Source organism: Equus caballus, chromosome 1 (assembly GCF_041296265.1).
Source record: "Equus caballus isolate H_3958 breed thoroughbred chromosome 1, TB-T2T, whole genome shotgun sequence".
Taxonomy (NCBI): Eukaryota; Metazoa; Chordata; class Mammalia; order Perissodactyla; family Equidae; genus Equus; species Equus caballus.
Window position 1 is genome coordinate 31,077,544 of NC_091684.1, and position 22,327 is coordinate 31,099,870.

The 22,327-nt window shown below is 44.1% G+C and overlaps 1 protein-coding gene across 5 annotated transcripts in view; it reads right to left on the bottom strand.

Annotated features, from left to right (window-relative positions):
- The window catches only part of CNNM1 (cyclin and CBS domain divalent metal cation transport mediator 1), a 62,046-nt gene that overhangs the window by 20,533 nt on the left and 19,186 nt on the right, over positions 1-22,327 (bottom strand). For 2 of the 5 annotated variants that reach the window (XR_011421947.1, XM_001500236.7), the window contains exons 2-6: positions 14,692-14,835; positions 11,702-11,842; positions 9,656-9,825; positions 7,919-8,018; positions 7,471-7,518 (exon numbers count right to left, since the gene is read on the bottom strand). Coding sequence is in view for 4 of the 5 variants with exons in the window: in XM_001500236.7 (XP_001500286.6) it covers positions 7,471-7,518; positions 7,919-8,018; positions 9,656-9,825; positions 11,702-11,842; positions 14,692-14,835 (603 nt within the window). In the remaining variant the exon portion in view is untranslated. Of the gene's footprint in view, positions 1-4,046; positions 4,110-7,470; positions 7,519-7,918; positions 8,019-9,655; positions 9,826-11,701; positions 11,843-14,691; positions 14,836-22,327 lie in introns of all 5 variants that reach the window. The other 3 variants (XM_023641146.2, XM_023641163.2, XM_023641170.2) reach the window with 3 other exon arrangements.

The window sequence follows — 22,327 nt, forward strand, 5'->3', positions numbered from 1 at the left end:
AGCAGCATGGCAAACTAGTTCAAGTTGTATAATTCCCCGTGGCGTTTCCTAAGAGCACAGAGGCACAGCTTGGGGGAGTAAAGCAAGGGGGGAAATTCTGTTTAGTGCAAAGAGGTCTAGGAGGGGACAGACCAAACAGCGATGCATAAAGCTGACCACAGGACCCTTCAACAGGAGGGAGGCCAAGCAGCCAACATATCCCTTGCCCACGGTTGCTGTTACATCATATCCTCAAGCTGGCCCTGGAGAGACTGGGTGGTAGGGAGCAGGATTTCCTGCTCTAGACCCCCAAGTGCTCTGGAGAAGTGTGGTAGAACTCATTCCTGCAGCCTTTGCATGGCCAGTCTGCAAGAGATACCTGTCCTAGATAGTAAGTTGGAGTGAGGTGGGGTGGAGAAGACACCAGGGTAAAATTGGGGATGGAGTGGGAGAAAGGGTGGAAAAGGATTTTACACTGTAGTTGGGGCTGGATGGAATCTGCACTTATAGGTAGGGGCCCTAAAAACCTATACACTGCTCTGAGACTCTGCTTCACTCATGACACCTGGATCTGGGGAGCAGGATCCATGATACAGAATGCTCCACTCGCCATTTCAGCTTGGAGACTGGAGGGGAAAGTAGGGTTCAGTGGCTGCCTGCTTGCATCTTTTGGAGCCTCAGTGAATGACAAGGGAAAACAGCCCGCTTTGGTCATGGTCACTGTGCCGCGGGACATCCGTGTTCTCCAAACTGGATGGGGCAGTTTAACTACATAGGCTTATTAGAGTGCAAACTAGGATTATTAAAATTCATCATTCTGGGGTAATAGTCAACATCAGACAACCAAATGCCAAAAGCTCTCTGTCAAAGCCACAATGCGAACTCTGCAAATCAGCCCAAGTTAGAAGCCCAGATGAACTCGCTCACGTTACATGGAGCTTTAATGGTTCCCAAATGTTTACCATGCAAGAGCCAACCCAAAGGAATATTTCCACTTACCACATTTCACAAAGTGAAAAGATTATTTTTAGGAACTTTGCGTATATTCTGGGAGAAAACTCTATCCTCGTCAATCTCAAAGCACGTTACAGATGGACTATCTAATACTGAAAAAGAACCCTTGCTCCCAATGCCTCTCCCTGCTCTGACCTCTGTCCTGCTTGTGTGCTTTTGTGGATTCGGAAGGACTGTCATGGGCAACTCGAAATCATTGCCACATCGTCGGGAGAAGAAAGGAGGATCTGGGGAGTGGGAATGATGACTGCAACGGAGCCACGTACTCCCAGTGGGTCGAGCAGAAGTTTCCATTTTAAATGAAAGCACCTGCAAAGCTGGCTAGTTACACTGCACTCTGGAGGTAATCCAAAAACCCTCTACTCTCCTTATTTCAAACTAAGTCTCACATAGAAGGAAGCTCTCTACGGATAATGGTGGCAATATTTGGTGCAGGGACTGCTGGCCTCAATCCAGCGTGAGCACCATATTTGTTAGCACAGGCTACTCTCAAAATGCAAATAAGGCACAGGGGGCACAAAATGCCTATGTGCAGCGGGGAACAAGGTCCCAGGCAATCGGAGAGCGGGACCTGAGAGACTTGGATTCCAGTCGTCATCCCTCCACCTTCTTACTACACCAATGACATCGACCCGATGGCCTAATTTCTGAGAGCCTGTTTCCTTACCTGTTGTTTCCCAACAAGAATTCCTGCTTGTCTCCTAAGGTGGTCGTGGGGATCAAATAAAATGACAGGGTTCTTTTAAAACTTAAAGGCCCTATTAATTTCCAGGATTCCTCTTTTTCCTGGGTAGGATGGCGGTTAGACATAATATACATAAATTAACGTATCTGGATCATAAATCAAGTATGGGGCCAGAAGGTACCCAGGGCTGCTTTCCACAAAAATCCTCTGACTAAGGCTGCTTCTTCTGGTGAAGTGGCACAGAAACAAGAGAGACAGCAGAAATACAGTAATACAGTTCTGGGGTATGTCACCCGGTCACGGGGAAGGCTTCACAGTTGGCTGTAGATAGAGACAGGACAAAAGGCGCTATGGAGAGGAAAGAGCCCAAGGAGAAGCAGGGCATCCCTGCCTCTCATTTCCTCCTGCTGTGCCCGTCACTGCTCTGCTCTGCAGTTAAACTAAGGGTAGGAATAAGCTAGCTTTGTTCTCACCTCTTTGTTGCTCACCTGTTTCCTGCTGGGTTGAACACCCACAGTCATGGAAAATGGGCAGAAGGTTAAAAGAGCCCTGAGCACATGGCACTAGCCAGAGTTGGACCAGAAATCTCAAAACCACCAGAGGGGATGGTACGGCAGGAATGAGTCACCTTAATCTCTATCTGACACTGCGTTACCACGAAGTTTTTCATAATAAATACTAATGAACTAGAATCAACTTTACTTTAACTGAGAAATTATAATTAACTAGACTGTCTCGTTAACTGAGGGTTAATTAAAAAGGAAAATATACTCCTGCCTTGATCCTCTTCTTTGAAAATCTTTAAAAAAATGTGCATTTTCCCTTTCTGCTGAAACTTCATAGCACACTCTACACTCACCAAGATTCCCTGCATGTGAAGGATCTGGAGGGTCCATGATGTGGTCAGTTCTAATTTTGCTGGCATGCAGAAGTAGACCAGTTAGCTGGTGATGGCACCAGCCTGGCATCTCACATTGATCATACTATCCTGTAGTCATCATGAAGGCATTAGCTCTCACAAAGCAAGAAAAATTTTATTTCATGGTGGAAAATCACCGTCAAGTGAGAGAGAAAACTTTGGTGAAATTTGAGAAGGTGGTTAATTTGTCTTGTGCCTCTAAACATGGAAATCAGATGGGTTTCTATGGAAAAATGTGACTTGGGAGAAAGCAGAAGTCAAGAGAAATTATTGTGAAGTTGCAAACTTGCGGGTTGGAGGTCTCAGGACATAGCCTTTTTTTTTTTTTTTGAGGAAGATCAGCCCTGAGCTAACATCTGCTGCCAATCCTCCTCTTTTTGCTGAGGAAGACTGGCCCTGAGCTAACATCCGTGCCCATCTTACTCTACTTTATATGTGGGACGCCTACCAAAGCATGGCTTGTCAAGTGGTGCCATGTCCGAACCGGTGAACCCTGGGCTGCTGAAGAGGAATGTGCGCACTTAACCGCCGCGCTGCTGGGCCGGCCCCAGGACACAGCCTTTTTGAACACTGAAGGTCTAATGCACAGACAGTGGAACATAAGTAGATTCTTGATGACTAAGGCTATGGTGGGGCCTCAGAATCTTTACTGCAGCCTTGGGATAAGGAAGACAGATGCAGACGGTATAGGAAATTGGACTGTGTTCTGATTTCAGGGCAATTTAACAAATACTTGGTTTGGTCATTACTTGCTCAATGAACCTCAGAGATCAACCTCCAGAGATGAAAATAATGCAAACAGTTAATTGATTGTTGAGATTTACTGCATTCTACTCAATCCTGGAATTACTGTGTAGCTCTATGAGGAGCTACTTTACCTGATTAAAAAGAAAGCCAGTAAAGTTTATTTAATTAACAAGAGAGGTTAACCTAATGAAACATTGTTTTGAAATTTTTATATATAGCATCCTTTGTATGACCAGAGCCAGAGAGAATATGGTCACCACATAGTAACATTACTAGAAAGATGAGGGTGGGTTAGCGGTCAGCTAAAGGCAGAGACCATATAGAAGGAAGGGTGGAAGAAAAATAGGAATACAGCATAATATTCCATTGTTTCTTTCTATTTTTCTCCTGCTGTACTCCTCATCCCTCCATTCTGTGGTCAGACAAAGGATGAGGAAGAACTCACACCATCCCTTATCCCTACTATTTCTCTACGTCCATACACAGGTACACCCCTGGGAGCTAAATTCACAAGTGGTGCCAATGAACCAGAAATGCCCGGCTGTGCATAAAAATGAGTGCTATTTGAACAATCTGCTATGCCTTAGTCATGGGAGTGCCTGCTGGGAGACACTAGCTCTCATGCGGGACAATGACAGAGACCAAAGGCCTCTTGCAAACGCCGCTGGATCTACGGAGACCGAGACACCCATACGTGTTTACCTGGGGAGCCTGCCAGAGAGTCCCCTCTGCTGAAGGCGAAGGTACGAGACACAGAGACGGGCACTAAAGAGTCAAGGGCCAAGGAGTTGTGAGTTGCAAGGGGAAGAGGAACACAAAAGGAGAGAGACAAAGAGCAAAGTGGGTGAGACAGTCTTTTCCTGGATCTTCACAGCATCACATTTCTCTGCAAAAGGGAATCTTGTCTCTGAAAACATTGAAATCACATCCTCTTACAAAGTCACTCTCCAGAAAGAGGAAAATAAAACAGACTTTGCTTCAGGTCATCTGAAAAGATGTGCAATCATCTTAGAGGGCATCAGACCTGCCAATGACAAGAACAGGCAGTGCCCCAGGGGGGAGCACATGTAGGCAGCACTCTCTCTGAGGCAGCCTTTTTGAGCCAGCAGATACACTGGGAGCCCAGCACTGCATTCCCACCAGGCTCTCCCAGCTGCCACACGTGTCCTGCTCACCTGCAGGAAGGCTGAAAGCAAAGTGCATGCTCCTGCTAGGGGCATCCTTCATGAGGCTGTATCCTGCCTCAGACTCCTAGGAGCTCCCTCTGTGGTCATGGTGCTGGGGAGAGACAGTGCATTGCTAGAGGCTTTGGATACAGGAAAGGCAACATTTCTAGCAATTTTAATGTGAATCAACTTGATGATTTAAATCATAGTCATTTCTTAGCAAGTTCAAGTGCTCCAAAGCACCTCTCTTCTTATCTCCTTTTCCTTCTCTCTCTTTCCCCAAAGGGTCCAAAATGGTGCTGGCTGTCACTTGGGGTCTGGGGTGGGGTGAAGTGTGTAGCAATATCTAGTCCTTCTCCCATCTTGACCCTTGACTTGATCAAGTAGTGTTTCTGCATGGGAATCTGTCTTCATCTCTCTTATCTGCTCATTCCCAGAGTCCCTTCCAAGGAGCTAAAGTCAGTCAGTCTGCAGGTAACAGCACACTGAAATAGGCAGCTTTCACAGTCTTATTTGCTGCACTCGAGGATTTTACTGAAATTACCTTTATATGCAGGGGAGTGCAGGGGGCTTTATACCTACTTGATAATCATTTACTTTGACACAAGATGTCAAAGAATATTTGAATGGGCCACTAATGTTGTAAGACACAGTGGAATAAGAAACCCCACAGTCTCAAGAAGAAGCCTAGCACGTCCGGGCTGCAAATTAAATGTATATCCTGCCAAATAGATAGTAGACTTGTTCTCTCCTGACTACACTCCCCTATGGGCATCTGTTCTGGCGACCCTGAGCTCAGGCCCAGTTCCTCCAGAGTGCCGGGCTCGCCAGGGTCCTCCAGCAGTCAGAACCAAGATAAAGCAGACAGGACTGGCTGTGTTTCCTTTGCCCTGGTCAGGAAAACCAGAGTGACTTACTTGTAACCTCAAGTTAACTTTGAGGCATCCATCACAGAGCCAGGATTCTGGCAAATTCGTCACCCCATTCATCACCCTCAAAGGCTGGTAAAGCTAGAGGTTGCCTTCAAGGACAGGGGCAGTTTGCTGGACCAAGATCCTAAAAGAGCCTTAAGCTCTCCCTCAATCTATAGGCCAAGGTTCTTGGCTGGTGAAAGATGCTGGGTGGCTGGACCTGGGCTGAGAGTCCACCAGGGACAACCCTGGGGTGTGGTGGCCTTTGCAGTTACTTCACACTTCACCCCACTAAGTGGGGAGGGCTTGGGGGAGGATGGAAAATGTCTCCATACCCCTGCAGGCTAATTTGAATTCTTTTTCCTCCCGAAGATTGACAAAGATGCTCAGAAGTGTGGGGCAGGGTGGGGAGAAAATTTAATGCTTCCTTTTAATCAGTTTTGAAGGAGAGATTAGTGCTGCAAGTTTACTCCCATCTCACTGATAAAATGGAAGGATTTTCATAGAAGGAACTAGAGACAGGAAGGAAGAAAAGGAGGAAACCATCTTCCAACTACTTACACATTTTTTTTTTTTTTTAAAGAAAGCTCATCTAAATTAAGTGGGCTGGGGAGCCTTATGTAGCTCCTTTCCCCCAGAGTTCCCACCTCTTCTCTTTGGTCTTTTGGCAGAGCCAGGACAGGGCCAACAGGTCTAGGTAACATTTAGAGTCACAGGAGTTACTCCACCTTGAGCAATCTCTAATGTGAGGCCGGAAATCTCCCATAGAGAACCAAGGTTGACCCAGTCTGGCAGCCCATCCCTTTCCCATCCAGAGTTCTTGTTCTGAGTACTGAACCTTCCTTCATCAACCCTAATTGAGATTTGTTGGCTTATGTAAGTATACTACTGTGCTAGGGTTTCTATTTTACAGATCTCCTTCAATGCATGTTGGGCCCATGGGTGTGGGCACCACTTCAATTTCATTTCAGCCCTCTGCTGGGCTAGGATGTGAAATTACACCACAAATTATTCCAATATTCCCATATAGAATTGCATTCTGGAACATGATGGGTCTTAAATCTGTATTTCATTGTGCTGTGTGAACTAGTGAGGGCACTGGAATGTATCTAGGTAAATCACTATTTGCTGGGTGATTTGGAGCAAGTCATTTCTTTAGTTTCTCTGTGTTAAAATGGTATCTACCTTTCAAGTGCCTAGGATTGTGATATCAAGCTTTGGGACCCTCTGATAAATCCCAGTATAAAGCATGATGTAAAGTCTTTTTTATGATGAGAGAAAACACCCCATTTGGCATTAAAATGGCCACCATAAACAGTAACAGCTCAAAGCAATGCAAAATTCAGACCAGTGAATCAAAAAGAAATCTAGAGAAATCATTCTTTCTGGATCACACTCATGTCACAATAAATGCCATGCCTTCTGAACACAAGTGCAGTAACTATGCAGGAACTAGCGAGAAGGTAGAGCACAGAAGGGACAGAGCAAACCAGCCAGCAGCCCTGTGCCAGTCCCCACCATCAACATGCTTGGCCAGCTGGCAGACACCTCTCCACCAGCTGAGATGCAGTGAACAAGGAAAGAGAAGCAGATAAGCAACATACTGCACCAGCCTGGGACTTACATCCCAAGATCTCACAGTCGCTTCTTACTAACCCCATAGACACAAAATAGCATAGTAGGTTTTCAAGTGAATTATCCTAGCAGAGAAGGGAAGGCTGAACTTCCACCAAAACACACAAGCACCTGCCTGCATTCTCTGGCAGGTGACAATAAACAGTGCCTTCCCTCACAGACTCCCTCTCTGCCATTCATCACTTGCACATGAGCAGAGAAGCAGCAGAAAACATTCCAGACACACAGAAACTAAGCTCCCGTGGTCTGTGGGTACCTGGCAGGAAGCAGTGCTCCTGGCAGAGCATTACAAAGAGGCTGCCAGCATTTGTGTTAGCCTCAGCCCAGGCTCGGAGTGCTCGGTCCAGGGCCCCAGAGTGGGCTGAGGCAGGACTACGCTGGGGAGGGCGAGGGAGGGGTTTGAGAGATACATACAAAAGACAGAGGATCCAGCCAGACTTCCAACCTTCCGCACTTCGTTATCTAAGGACAGAAGAATGCAGTGTGTTTCACAAGCAATTCAGAAAACACACATTCTTATGGGAATTCTCCCTTTTCCACCCCACCCCAGCACCAATTAACCCTGCAAAAACCAGGCAATCAAATAGAAGTGTAAAAAGCAAAATAAACTTATCTTTTCACACTGAAAAATACCACTATCATCCCTAACACATGATAATGTTACAGCCCATTGTGAACTTCCATAAAAAATCTTTCTGAATGAAATATGCTTCTTATACCCATTTTACAAAGGAGGAAACTAAAGCCTAGGAAGTTAAATGCTTGTCCAGGGTCCCTAACAGGAGTCAAGATGAACTCAGATGCTTTTTTCTACAACATTCCATTGCCTCTCCAATAAGCTATGGCTTAGGAACCAGAATACCTGAGCAAGCAGTGGTCATGATGGCTGGGACACCATAGTAGGTGAAGGCTCCATTCTCGAAGCGAAGGCCTTCCTTCCCAACCTCCACCTCCACTTTACCCTGGAAACAGAAGGAAGTGTACTTAGAGTGTGTACAAGCACTTCCAGTCCTATTGACTACCACCCTAAGCACTTCTGCCTGGATCACAAGAGGACTTACGTTCTTATCACAGGAGAATGTGAATTCTGCGCAGACTTACACTTCAGAAACAGCACATCTGACTTCAATAGCCCTCTGCAGTAAATTAATTGCTTAGTTCATAAAGCAGCATCCAGTCATGAATAACCAAGCTTTCCTTGCATACTGTACTGGACCTTCCATGATACAGCTCCAGGCACCAGCTAGTCTGGGGCCCCATAAACTGCCCTATTGGTTTAGTCTGAGATAAGACCATCTTTAAGTCTGGCTGACATAAAATCTGATTCTGCACAAAGTTTGTTGAATTCATCAGCAGTTATAATGATACTAATGGGTATCAGATAGTGTATGTCGATGGGCCTGACACTGTGTTATGTGTACTGCATGGACTCCCATTCAGTTGGTCCCACAACTCTATGAGGCCCGTACTGTTTGTATCCCTAGTTTACAGATGAAGCCATTTTGAGGCTCACAGAGATTAAATAACTTGGTTAAGGTTGGTTAGGAAGCAGCAATATTGGAAATTTCAAAGCCAGATCTTTCCAATTTCTGAACCCACACTCTTGCCACTACATTTTAATTCCTCCAAGTTTTATCTGTGAACAGTTAAGTTTATATTAAGCATAAGAGAGTCAATTGTATAGGTTCATTATGTTAGATAAATAATGTAACAGGACCCTTCTCGATTTCCGACAGTGAAGAACGTGACTCCATTTTTGGAGAAAGGAGGTCATTTTACTGAGATTGTTTGGAAGGACGGCTTAAATCCCTTAAGATTTTAAGACAATTACTGTATTCAGACTTCATAAGATTCTGTTGGGAAGAGACATGGAATAGCGACAGGGCTAATGGTGGAGCCAGGCCAGGGCACCAGCAGTATCACAAATTGGAACCATGCCTGACACTCATTTACGACAGGCCTGTCGAGGCCCCGAGGGCAGAAGGTGATCATACTTATGTGAGCACCAGGAAGATGCTACACCTCTTTCACTAGGTCATTTATTCCCTTCCTGGTCCTCTCGAGGGGGAGAAGATTCCAGGGACTGCAGAGGCTGAAACGTGGCAGAGAGTGGATGTGTTCTGTGCACCTCCAGAGAGCGGAGTGAGGACCAGTAGGTGGAAGTCAGAGATGGTGAGATTTCAGCTTGACAGAAGGAAGGGCTTTAAACAAGAAGTGTCTGAAGTTTGGGAGGCAGTAGACTGTTTCATTTCTGGGCATGTCCAAGCAGAGACAAGGAGGTCTTAGGGATGCTGTAGGACAGCAGTTTTGGAAGTTCAGTCACAGAAACTCTCTGCTGGGGAAGTACCTGCCCTACTACCCCACCACAAACATTGCTGATGTCAGATGCAATGCCATCAAGATCCCACCACTCCCAGGACATCAGCCAGTCATACATGGCCCCTGCTTTGGGTCATGGACAAACGCCCACCTCAACAGGCCTTGCTCTGGAGGCAGCCAGCCAAGCCTTGGAACCTGGCACTGAGGAGGCAGGGCCATTCCTCTCCAGCTGGAGATGCCCCCAGCTTGCCCTTAGAGGGTCCCTGGCTTTCTCACTCACCTGCAGAAGCAGCACAAAGTAGTCCACGGGGCGATTGCGCTGGTAGAGGTAGTGTTCTGGAGACTTCTTGTTCTTTTCATCAAACTTCAACTCCTGGATCACATTTGGATGTTTCAAGAGCCGAAGCAGGATCTTCTCCGACAGGTACAGAGACTTAAAGGGCTCCACTTCTAGGGGAGAATGAGAGACAGGACGAATTGGCAGCGGGGAGGAGTCAGGGTGAGCATAAGCAGGGCGTGTGTCTAGAGCCACCTCCACTCATGCTCCTGGCACCCAGCTGGCAGGGTTCCTGTGATTCCCTCGAGTTGGGGGGTCTCAGGCCTTCCCCATGTCCTCTAGGGATGTGCGTCTCTGCATTGGCAGCTCAGTAGAAACATGTCACCATTTTGCAAATGTCAGTTTTGTTATTAATTTTCTCCTTGATTTTATTTAAAGTTGGGCATGGACTTAAAAAAGAAGGTAACCTTGCCATTTGTGACAGCATGGATGAACCTGGAGGACATCATGCTAAGTGAAATAAGCCTGAAACAGTGCATGATACCACTTACATGATGAATCTAAAACAGTCAAACTCATAGAACAGAGAGTAGAATGGAGGTTGTCAGGGATTAGCGGGAGGGGGAAACAGGGAGGTATTAGTCAAAGGGACAAAGTTTCAGTTATGCAGGATGAATAAGTCCTAGAGATCCACTGCACAGCACAGAGCCTAGAGTTAACAATACTGTATCATATACTTAAAAGTTTGCTAAAAGAGTGGCTATTAAGTTTTCTTACCACACAAATAATAATAACAAACAAAGAAGGTAGGAGGAAACTTTTACAGGTGATGGTTATGTTTATGGCATAGATTGTGGTGATGGTTTCACGGGTGTATACTTATCTCCAAACTCATCAAATCGTATACATTAAATATACACTGCTTGTTGTATGTCAATCAAACCTCAATAAAGTGGTTTAAAAAAAAAGTTAGGGATGGATAAGTAAGCCTTGTGAACAACAAAGGCTTTAAAACCATAACCAAATGATATACAGAGAATTTAATCTGACTTATTTCTATGACATGAATGAAATGAAATTCCAAGTTAACAGAGACAATTATTTAAGTGATAAGTTCTCAATAATGTGAAGTATCATCGCATCATATTCACATATTAGCAGATATTCTTACATACTATGTTATGTTATATTATACCGTACCATATTATATTAACAGATACAGCTGCTTTGCTCTAGGAATTCAGGCAGCCAGTAGTTAAAAGAAATCTGTATTCAGAACTAGATAACATGTTGAAAATTCTACTTTAAAGAAGCACCAACTTAAAATTTTCTACTTTTTAGCCCCTGGAACACCACTAGCACTCATTAGACATTCAATAAATATATGTTGGATTAACTAAATATTGAACTTAACGATGGATGAGATCATTCTAGGTCAGCACATTAATCAGGCATGGATGAGAAGGTCAGAGGGTTCAAAGGCAAATTTTACCTTCTTTAGAAGAAGGAGAAGTTTATCTTTGGATCCTCTCACCTTTTTTTCCTTTCTACAGATTCCAAGATTCACAATCCACTTCTGTATTTTAAGAACTCATAGCTCACAGGCCTATGTGGTCCCTGGAGGGTACTGGAGCCCAGGGCCTTGTGGTTGGGTAGGATAACGCCTCTCCCTCCCCTACAAATCCTCTGGGGCACCCCAACTCCAACAGGATGGAGGTCGGCCTAAAAGGCTCCTGCCAGGAGGCAAGTGGAGGAAGGGAAAAGTGCAGCAATGGTTTCTTTAGCTCTTTTCTCAAGTAGAAGGGAGAAAAACAGAGTTGGGTTGTACTTACTTCCTCCTGAGAAGAACAGGCCTGGGGCTGAAAATGACAGCACGTGGCATGCCATCGCTCTACCTAAGGCAACCTCCTCATTTGGAACAGTGGTTCTCAGTCCTGGCTGCACACTGGAATTAGTTTGCAAGGTGTTAAAAATGATTGGTGCCTGGGTCCCACCCTCCAGATTCTGTTTACCTGCCTGTGATGGAGACACCAGTGGGCAGAGTCATACCTGTGGCCATGAAGCGGTGTGTGGCCAGCAGAAGCTGTGGAGAGATCTTCACCCTCATCTCCGAGTCGGAAAGTTTAAACAAGGAGAAGTCATGCCGCTTCCTCTCCCGGTGCGGGACCCTCTGCTTTTTCCGATTGTCGGCTGTGGGATCACATGGGACAGATTGTGGCTATCTCAGAATCACTATTGGGTTTGGAGGTTTTCCCAGAGTCATATGGGACAGACAGATCCTTTGGGACCACGTGAATTTCTGCCAAGTGTCAACTGTAGGTGACATTACAACATCTCTTTCCCAGGGAGTGGAAGGATGATGATAAGGGATAGAAGGTGGGGGATGCTATAATGTCTCAGCGTTACTTACACTTAGGTGGTGGATAGTGGAAAAGGGTGTATAGTGACTTGGGGTCCCCAAGACCAGGGTTCTAGGGCAGCTGTCCTACTTACAAGCTGTGCAACCTCTCTAAGCATCAGTGTTTGTTTTAATCTACACAGCGAGGTTAATCCTTAATAACTCTTCTACTCATCTGATGCAGTTATTCTGAGACTCCAACCAGAACCCATCTGTGAAATGCTTACAAAAAGGCATTCAGACAGGAGGGACATGCATTTTCACCATCGAGGGGTTTGGCGGGGTCTGGGGCTTTCTGCCTCTGTCCTTCTCCTGTCCCCGGAGCTGGGCTCACCTGGTCTCTTCCTGCTGATTTAAACCATGCTCTGAGCAGTACCTGAGGTATGCCACCCAAGGGAGGAGGTGGTCACCTCCTCTTCCCACTCACAATTCTCCTGATTCAACCCTAGCCCCCTCCGTGTGGAGAGAACTGGGGGAAATAAATGGAAGCAAGGAGAAGAAATGGGAACAGCTCTGTAACGTGCAGAGACGAGTTCTTTGGGCAGGGGCCTCAGGCAGGACCTGGAGGAACTCCAGAGATCCTATGATTGAGAAAATTTGCTTTTTCCAATTTATTTTTCTTCCTTTTTTTACGCTTGTCTGAAAAAGTATTTTTGGGGGGTATGGGAATGTTTTCTTGGGTCATGTCTCTTTTGCTTTCCTTTAGTTTTGAGCAAAATTTTGAACCTTCTAGTCTATCTCACTTGTGCTGAGGGGAACAAAGGGATGTGGGTTTTCTCCAAACTTGGTTTGGAGAAAAACAGGCCTTTGGGGAACCAAGAGTGCAGGTTGAGCAGATACAGTGGAAATTAAAGGCTCCCAGGACTCTCTCTCTCTCCTTCTGGAACTCGCTTCAGCCACACTGGTTGGAATTCCTTCTAGAAGGGAGAAAGTGCCCTTCAACCACGCTGCTTTCTTCTGGGCCTGCCTTGGACTCTGGGCCCCTGCTTAGCACCTTTTGCTCGGATTGCAACAGTGGCTAGATCCAGACCCAAATGTCCTGTGGGTCAGGGTCAAGTGAGAAGAAACACAGTATTCCCGGCTCCTTGGCCTTCTTACAGCTCTTAAGGAATCCTGCCAGAAGCTTATTTATAAGCGTGGGAAACCCTAACCTTCTCCTACAGAAAGAGGATCGCTCAGCAAGAGAGCAGCAAATATATGCATCAGACCCGTTCTTTTGCTCTCACAGGTGAGCAACCTTCTGCTTTTCATGACATGTTTGCCAAAATATCCCCTCTCTTTCCTCCATCAGAATGCCACTTAACATGTCATCATTGGAGAATCATTCCCCTGATCTCCTCTTCATTCTTTTTATTTTAATATTGAGCGTTTGGAGCATTAAGGTTGTTAGAACAAATGCCCTAGGAGGAGCTTACTCATTTACTTATTCATTACACTATTATCAGCCACTAACACTTTAGTGTGAATGTCTTCACCAATATTTCTATGGAAACACTTGGGAATCCTAAATCAAGAGTAGTGGGCAGAGGTGGAGAAGGGAAGGGGGAGGGAGAGGTCAATCCCTATTTGAAGAAGACAGGCCTGGCCAGGGCACCACAGCAATACCAGATACTGTGACATTCCTGCTGTGTTTTATCAAGGTCTGGCCCATCTTTTAGGTTTGATCTCTTCTTAGTCCAAGGAGAAGGCATTCTTCCTGCACCACGCACTGCTCTATAGTATCAAAGCTTTTTCTCCCGGGAGTTTGTTTCTAGCTGCTCAATAGCTACTTCTAGCAAACACAGGACAGGGGTCTGGAATGGGTTATCTGAGGGGAGGAAAAGGGATTGGTGCCCCACAAGATGAAATTCAGGGGAGGAAACATTTCTTGGCCTAGGGACTCCTGTGGATTTAGATAACACTCCCAAGCCCGGAGACAAAGCACGCCTTTGCAATGTTTGCAAGCAAAGCTTTGAGAAGGCTCAGTACCCCAAAGCAGTCACTATCTGCATAGAAGAGTCCATGTTGTTCCTGAGGGGCAGTGGGTGGGAGGGTGAGGAGACCAGGAAGAAGGGAGCAGGGACAGAAGCAGGGGCAGGAGCCAGGGGTGCAGAAGGGAGGAGAACAAGAAACCAGGCGGCAGAGCTAAAAAAGCATAAGGGAGAAGAGCAGTGTCTAAGAAGCGATAGTCAAGGTTTTGGCATAGGTTGCGGGTGGGAAACCTCATGACAGTCTCCATTGCGCACTGATGTTCTGGTGTGAGTGGAACCCCATGGGTAGTGGGGTCTGAGTCTAGGTGGGCGAAGAGACAAAACAGAAACAACACAGGGGACAGAAACAAGGGCAGAGCGGCCTCTGGCCATCATCCGAGGTACACTTTGTTTCCTTTAGTTCCTTTTCCATCCAAAGACCAGGAAGTCTCCTTTTCATAGTCTTGGCTCAGTTCCTGAAGGTCCCCTCCTGATAAACATTCAGCTAGCACATCCTCGGTGACTCGGGGTGGTTCAAGTCAGGGTATCTGGCCGTGCTGGCATCAGGTGACTGACACATACATGGGGCTTGCCCTGATACCCTTTCACACTGTCTATCAAACTAAGCCAGTTCTGAGAGTCTCAGAGGAAAACAGGATGACCTTGGACGATGGCCAAGGCTGTGCACTTACTATAGAGGTCAGTTTCATCCAGGATCTCTGATTTGATGATCTCCTCTATGATGTCCTCCAGTGTGACAATGCCCATCACCTCGTAGAAGGGGTCCCCTTCTCCCTCATTATTCACCCGCTGAACGATGGCCAGGTGAGATTTTCCTGAAGAACAAATGAAGTTGTAGTTAAGCATTGGGACATTTTCAGAGACCTTTCCTTGTAAGAAAATTATACAAATTTGTTCACTGACTAAGCTTGGGACTGAACCCATCCCAGGACCTCCTTAAAATATGAAGTTTGTGTACAAGCTCTTATAAATGCAAACATTATACTTTTATATCTCTGTCTCTTTTTAGGAAAGTTACCTAATATATCCAAAGCCAGTTAAATTTGTTTTCTTTGAACTTTCACATTTAGCAAATACATCTAAGCTGAAAGATGATGAATAACCTAATTGAAAGAACAATAATTGGAGTCAGAAGATTGGGTTGAAGCCGTTCTCCTCCTCCAAGCTTCCTCCCTCCCCTGACCTCAACTCTCCCACTTATTATCTGTGTGCCCGACCCTGGGCAGATCACTTAACCTCTACCGAGTCTCAATCTTCTCATCTAGAATTAGGGAATAATACCAGTGTGGTGATTTTAAAACATGGCCCCCACACTCTTTGATATGCCTCCCATTGAGAAGTGTGGTCTATAGCCCCTTCCCTTGAGTCTGGGCAGGCTTGTGACTGCTTCAACCAATAGAGAATGGGGACGTGTCTGCTATGTGACTTCTGAGGCTAGGTCATAAAAGGCATGCGGCTTCTGCTGCAGAAACATTCTAAGAAGTCTGACAATTACCCTGAGGCTGCCATGGTGGAGAGGCCACACACGTGCTTAGGCGACAGTCCCAGCTGAGACCAGCCTTCCAGGCATCCTACTAAAGTGCCAGACAGGTTAGCAAAGAAGCCACCTTGGCAGTAGATGCACAATTTCAGCTGATCTAGTGCCACCCTCTGGAGTCCTCCCCAGCCATTCAAATCATCTCCAGCTGTGGGCCCAGTTACTGTGAAGAAGAAATAAGCCATTCCTGCTGTACATTGTCCAAATGCCTGACTCACAGAATCTGTGAGCATAATAAAATGGTTGTTGTTTTATGTTGCTAAGTATTGGAGTGCTTTGTTAGCAGCACTGGTAACTAGGACAACCAGTACCCATAGGTGACTGCGGAGCTCAAATGAACGAGCAGATGTGTAAAGGCACATTGTAAACTATAATGTGTCATAGGCAGTTTTTAAATTTTTATTGCCCAACAACTTAATAATAATAATTAACATTTATCGAGCTCTAATTATGTGCCAGGCACTATTCAGAGCACTTTACATGTATTGATTCATTTAATCTTCATAACAACCCTGACGCGAGTATTATTATTATCCCCATTTTACAAGTGAAAGAATTGAGGCTCAGATTGGTTAAGTAACATGCCTCAAGTTACACAGCCCATAAATGGCAGAGCTGGATTGCAAACCCAGGTAACTGGATTCAGTCCTAACCTAGGGACTGACTCTTACCTAACAGTCCTGCTTCACCTTGGTTTGTTTTCATCTTTTGATAGACACATTTCTTAGTCTTGTTTCTAAAATGCATATCTGAGTGGTTCTTTCTTTGGCTAAGAGACATTTAAGGAAAAAATTGAGGGTACTGACTTAGATGTGTTATTCTTGCCAAAAAAAGAAAAAAGGAAGTTCATGCTTTCTCAGTGTTACCTTTTATAAGCTTTTCTCGGCCATCGATAAACATATCAGAGAAGAGAAGTAGTCAGTGTGCCAGAGGCATAATTAGCCATTAAAATTTAAACAGATGAATACCTTAAATCACAGGATAGTTACCCATTGGAATTTTTACCCAGAAATAAATGGGAAAGATGGCATTTGTATCACTCAAGAATGGTCTCTAATTCCTTCTCCACCTTCAACCTGTCCTTTGACTCACTCCCACTGATCTGATCATACCATTTCCCTGCTCAATGACCCTCCATGGCTCCCTAGTGCTCACAGAAGCAAGTCTAGATTCATTAGTTTGGTATTATCAAGACTGCAAAATGGGGCTCTTCTCTATCTTTCTAAATGCATTTCCTGCTACATTCCCTAATCATTCTATACTCCAGCTGTACCAGGTTACCTCCACTTCCTCAATTTCCTCCATGTCCACTTTCCAAGTCTTGGCTCACACTGGTCTTTCTGCTATCCTCTCTCCGCTGGCCCTTCCAGTTATAGCTCAGGTGTCAGTTCCTCAAGAAAGCTCTCCCAGATCTGCCCCATTCTGAATCTGAACCAACCTCTCCTCGCCTGTGTTTCTAAGTCCCTGATAACTACATTAGAGAATTTATCACATTAGAGAATTTATCACAAGTTGCTGCTTCTTGTAACTAGCAATGTGTGTGTCCTCTGCTGGACCATGTTTCTTCCTCAGATCACAAGATCCTTCAGGACAAAGTCTCATACACTTAGATATGCTTCCGTCCATACAACGAGCAGCCAATAAGTGCCTGATGAACTGAACTAATACTGAATAAAATCCACAGTTGATATTATAGATAATATTAAAATGAGATACTAAAATGTTTATTTTTTGATAAAATACAATGTGTTTAAATTAAACTCTGCATCAGTGGTTCTAAAATTATCCTTCGAAACAACTGCATCCTACCCATCTGGACTGAAGTGTTTTGTAGCTTAAATTAGATTATGTTCATTGTTAGAATGTGCTCAATTTAAAGGTTTTTTTTCCAACACATTGTTCTTAAACTTATGCTACCCGTTCTCACTTTTCTGCTAACATGTGCTGGCAGATAGCAAAACAAATGACTAGTATAATGGAAAAACTTGGAAAAGTGATTTCTTAAAATTGTTTTCTATAACTGGATACTTTTTGCAGTGTGGAACCTAGAATACAGACAATACAGCCATACTTCCTGCCACTAAGATGATTAGTTCATATGATAGGATTAAATAAATTGATATTTTATGATGTTTCACAAAGAGTACCATAACTTCCATGTGAAAATCCACCATTGGTCTATACTTGGTAAGTTCAATTTGAGGATACACTATGCGATCACCAGAGAATAGAGATTTTAAGTCCTAATTACATGATATTCAAGACAATGTACTTAGGTAATCTATTTAGAAACATTTTGTTACCACAATCAGTCCTTAAGATTCCCTCAAGTGCCTGTAGAGATCTAAAAACAAATGAAGGAAGTCATTCTTTCTTGGGTACAGACTAGAAGAGGAATCAGCAATCACATAACCCTGTTCTGAGCTGACACACAGGGACAAGAAAACTGCTGTTCTCATGATACACATACTTGAGGTCCTTCCTCTTTCAAAAAAGTTGGCCCGTAAGAGACCTATCTCCTCATATCCCTTCTCTTCCTGGGCCCAGACGTGTTGGAGCGGCCCCAAGTGAAGCCAATCTTGAGACATGGAAAAGTGAGTCATTTTCTCCTGCCAAAGCACTTTGTACATCCCTGTCTATTGGCATTTACAATAACAATAATAACAGCTATTATTATATTATAGCAGCTACCATTTGCTATACACTCTGGGGACCAGGCACAGTGCTAGGCACTGCATATACATTATTTCACCATGTCATTGTTCTCTATTTATATGTGATCCTCCCACTACGATGGTGAGCTCCTTGAGGGGCAATAGCTATGTTCTACTTATCTCCATTTCCCCAGAATCTAGGACAGCACCTGGCACAGAGGGAGAACGCCATAACTAGTGGGTGATAAGTAGATATCCACATGAAAAAGAAGGAAGCTGGACACCTACCTCACATCATATACAAAAATTAATTCAAAATGGATCAAATGCCTAAATGTAACAGTGAAAACTATAAAACTCTTAGGAAAAAACATAGGAGTAAATCTTTGTGACCTTGGAGTAGGAAATGGTTTTTTAGATAAGACACCAAAAGCACAAGCAAGAAAGAAAAATAAGTAGATAAATTAGACTTCATCAAAATTAAAAAGGGACAGCATCAAAAAAGTGTAAGATAACTTACAGAATGGGAGAAGACATTTGCAAACCACATATCTGATAGGGAGCTTGTATTCAGAATATACAAAGAAAATTTATAACTCATAAAAACAACTCAATTAAAAAGTGGGCAAGGGATGTGAATAGAGATCTATCCAAGCAAGATATATAATTGGCCAATAAGCACATGAAAAGATGCTCAACATCTTCATCATTAGGGAAATGCAAATCAAAACCCCAATGTGGGGTTGGCCCCATGGCTGAGTGGTTAAGTTCCCGCACTCCGCTGCAGGCGGCCCAGTGTTTTGCTGGTTTGAATCCTGGGCGCGGACATGGCACTGCTCATCAAACCACACTGAGGCAGAGTCCCACATGCCACAACTAGAAGGACCCACAACGAAGAATATACAACAATGTACTGGGGGGCTTTGGGGAGAAAAAGGAAAAAAAAAAAACCCCAATGGGATACCACTTTATACCCACGAGAAAGGCTACAATAAAAAAGACAGACAAAAACAAATCTTGATGGGGATGTAGAGAAATTGGAATCCTCGGACATTACTGGTGGGATTGTAAAGTGATTCATCTGCTTTGGAAAACAGTTTGGCAGTTTCTCAAAATATTAAACATAAATTATCTTATGATCCAGCAATTTCACTCTTAGGTATATACCCAAGAGAAATGAAAGCATATGTCCACACAAAAACATGTACACAAATGTTCACAGCCTTATTATTCCTAACAGCTAAAAAGTGGAAACAATCCAAATGTCCATCAACTGATCAATGGATATGCAATATGTAGTATATCCAGACAACGGAATATCATCAGGCTGTAAAAAGGGAATGAAGTACTGATACACACTACAACATGGACAAACTTTGAAAATATTATGCTGAGTGAAAGAAGCTAGACACAAAAGGCCACACATTGTATGACTTCAATTATACGGAATTTCCAGAATAGGCTAATCTATAGAGAAAGAAAGTAGATTAGTAATTGCCAAGAGCTAGGGGAAGAAGGGAATGGGAAGAAATTAAGGAGTTTCTTTTGGGGTGATGAAATGTTCTAGAATTAGATAGTGATGGCTACACAATGGATGGTCCACTGAATTGTACACCTTAAAAGGGTGAATGTTATGGTATGTGAATTATATCTCAATAAAGCTGTTATTAAAAAAAAAAAAGCCAAGTGGAAAAAAAATAACCAGTGCCTGAATGAACAGGTAGATTGATGGGGCTGAAAGTTGCAACCTACACACAAGTGAGTAAAAATAGGAACTCCTTCATAAAAAGAGAACAGGTTGAAATGAAAAAGCAATACTTGTTTAGACATGGGTGGTAGTGCTGGTGACATGCTGGTTTAGAGTGCTTGTTGTCATTCTGTGCTCTACGATGTGGCAGAGACCACAAATGGACACAGGTGAGGCCATTGGGAGAAGGTATCATCTTACGATTTTTTGTGGTGATGGAAATAGGGAATGAGGCCTTATCACAGATGAGAGGAGAGAATCTGAGAACAAAGAGCTGTGGGCCTGGAACATAGTAGGTTCTCTTCTTTATTAGGGATTTTATCAACCTGAGGGATGACTCATGGGTATTTAAAACTCATAAACTGGGGCAAACTGGGGCAGTGGGTGCTCAAACTTCCCAAGTGTTTCCATCTTTTTCCAGGCAGATGCTGGTTTCCAACAAGCATTATTGCTCCTCCCGTGGATGAGTGTTGTGTTTACTTCCTAAAGGCATACTTGAAGGAGCAGCTTCAATTTGGGCTATTTCTCTCTTCTGCCCTTCTATGAGGTTCTGTGAACAGGAACTGTGGCCTTCCCTGTGGAGGTGACCCTCTGCAGACTATCAGAATTTCTCAAGCGCCTTTCTCATGACTATTAGTCCATTAATTTCAGTTTCCTTCTGACTTACTAGAAAAGCTGGATGCCTGTGAAATAATTTAGGTTAACAAGGATGACGAGCATTAACGTTTGTACAGAACATCATAATTTGTCAGGAGGCTTCACATACAGTCCAGGGGAGTCTCGGAGTTTGTGAGAGGATGTTCTTGAGAACTGCGAGAATCCCTCATTTTGTGAATCAGAAATGTTTGGACAGGCCCCCGGCTTTCTTCAGAATCTACTGAGAGACGATAGGAACTGTTGTCTTATGCATGTGTCTTATGCATATTTTTAAGCAAGTTAGCCTCTTTTTTTCAACTTCCTTTAAAAGATTCTCTTTCATTTGGTGCCCATTTTCCTTGAAGAAGAAAGAAAGACCATTTCTTTAGGATCGTTACTGCAAACAAGATGACACAGGGAGAACGGCAGAGCCGCACTGAGCAGCAGATGTCGAGAAGCTGCTAAGCGCTCTGCTTTGCACACTCTCAGCCTTGACATAAGTCTGAAGCAATGGGGCCCTGAAAAAATCATGCTTCCATTTGCTAAAAATAGTCAAAGTGGCAAACTTAAAGCTTGCTAATTCCAATGGCCTATTGGATCTCGTTAAGATAGGATGAGGCAAAAGGTAATTCTTTAAGTAAAAAAATTCATGAATGCTTCTATTTATGAGGTATATTAAAAACATGTTCTTTGACCATACTGTTGTGGCACTGAACATCAACAGATGGGAAATCTCTGGGCTAAGCTGAAAGATAAAGAAACAGTAGATTTTATGGCAAATGCATTTTCTAAAAATTAAGGCTATACTTGTCTCTGTCCTAAAGAGCATATTTTATTCTGGGTTCACTGGTGTTCTACTTCTGAACTGGTAACTACAGACTCTCTGGCTTCTAGCTTGACTGCCTGCTGCGTTGCTGGTCTCCAGCCTCAGCAGAAGCCCCAGCCCCATCCTGATGGTTTGGCTTGCTGACACACCTCTCCTAGTTTCTAGCAGCTGCGGGCTCCTTAAGCCTTGGTTTGCTTCCCTCAAGCATGGACTACTTCCTCCTGGCCTCTGATTTATAATCTTTAGCTGCAATGCTGTCCATACCCTGATGAGACACAAAGTGGAGAATATGCACTGATAGCTTGAGCCTTGTCTGGATGACAATGTGAGGATGGTTTTGGTTGGAACCGGAGAAGTAATCTTCAATGAAGCATAAGTGGTCAGAGTCACATCTTCCTGGGATTAAGTCATATTATAGCCTTCCATTAAACAGGGCCAACCTCCATGCCCAATGCTTTGGAATGCACTTCACCTAGCTCAACGCTTCTCAATGCTGGCTGTACATTAGAATGATTCAAGAAGCTTTAAATACATTCTGAAGAGTGGATCCCTGCCCAGAGCTTCTAATTCCATCGATTTGGGGTGGGGCCATGGCATCAACAGTTTAAAACGTTTGCCAGGTGATGCTAAAATTCAGCCGAGGCTGAGAACTATTACTTGTTTTATAGTAATGGGTCTCAAAGCATGGTCCAGGGATCAGCAGCATCAGCATCACTTGAGAACTTAGTTAGAAATGCAAATTGTCAGGCCCTATCCCAAACCTACTAGGGTTGTGGTCCAGTGACCTGCGGTTTAATAAGCTTTACAGCTGGTTCTGATGCAGGCTAAAGTTTGAAAACAACTGGTTTATGGGTAGGCTCTATGGCACTCTGGTTATTTGTCTGATGACCTATTAATGAGGAAGAGA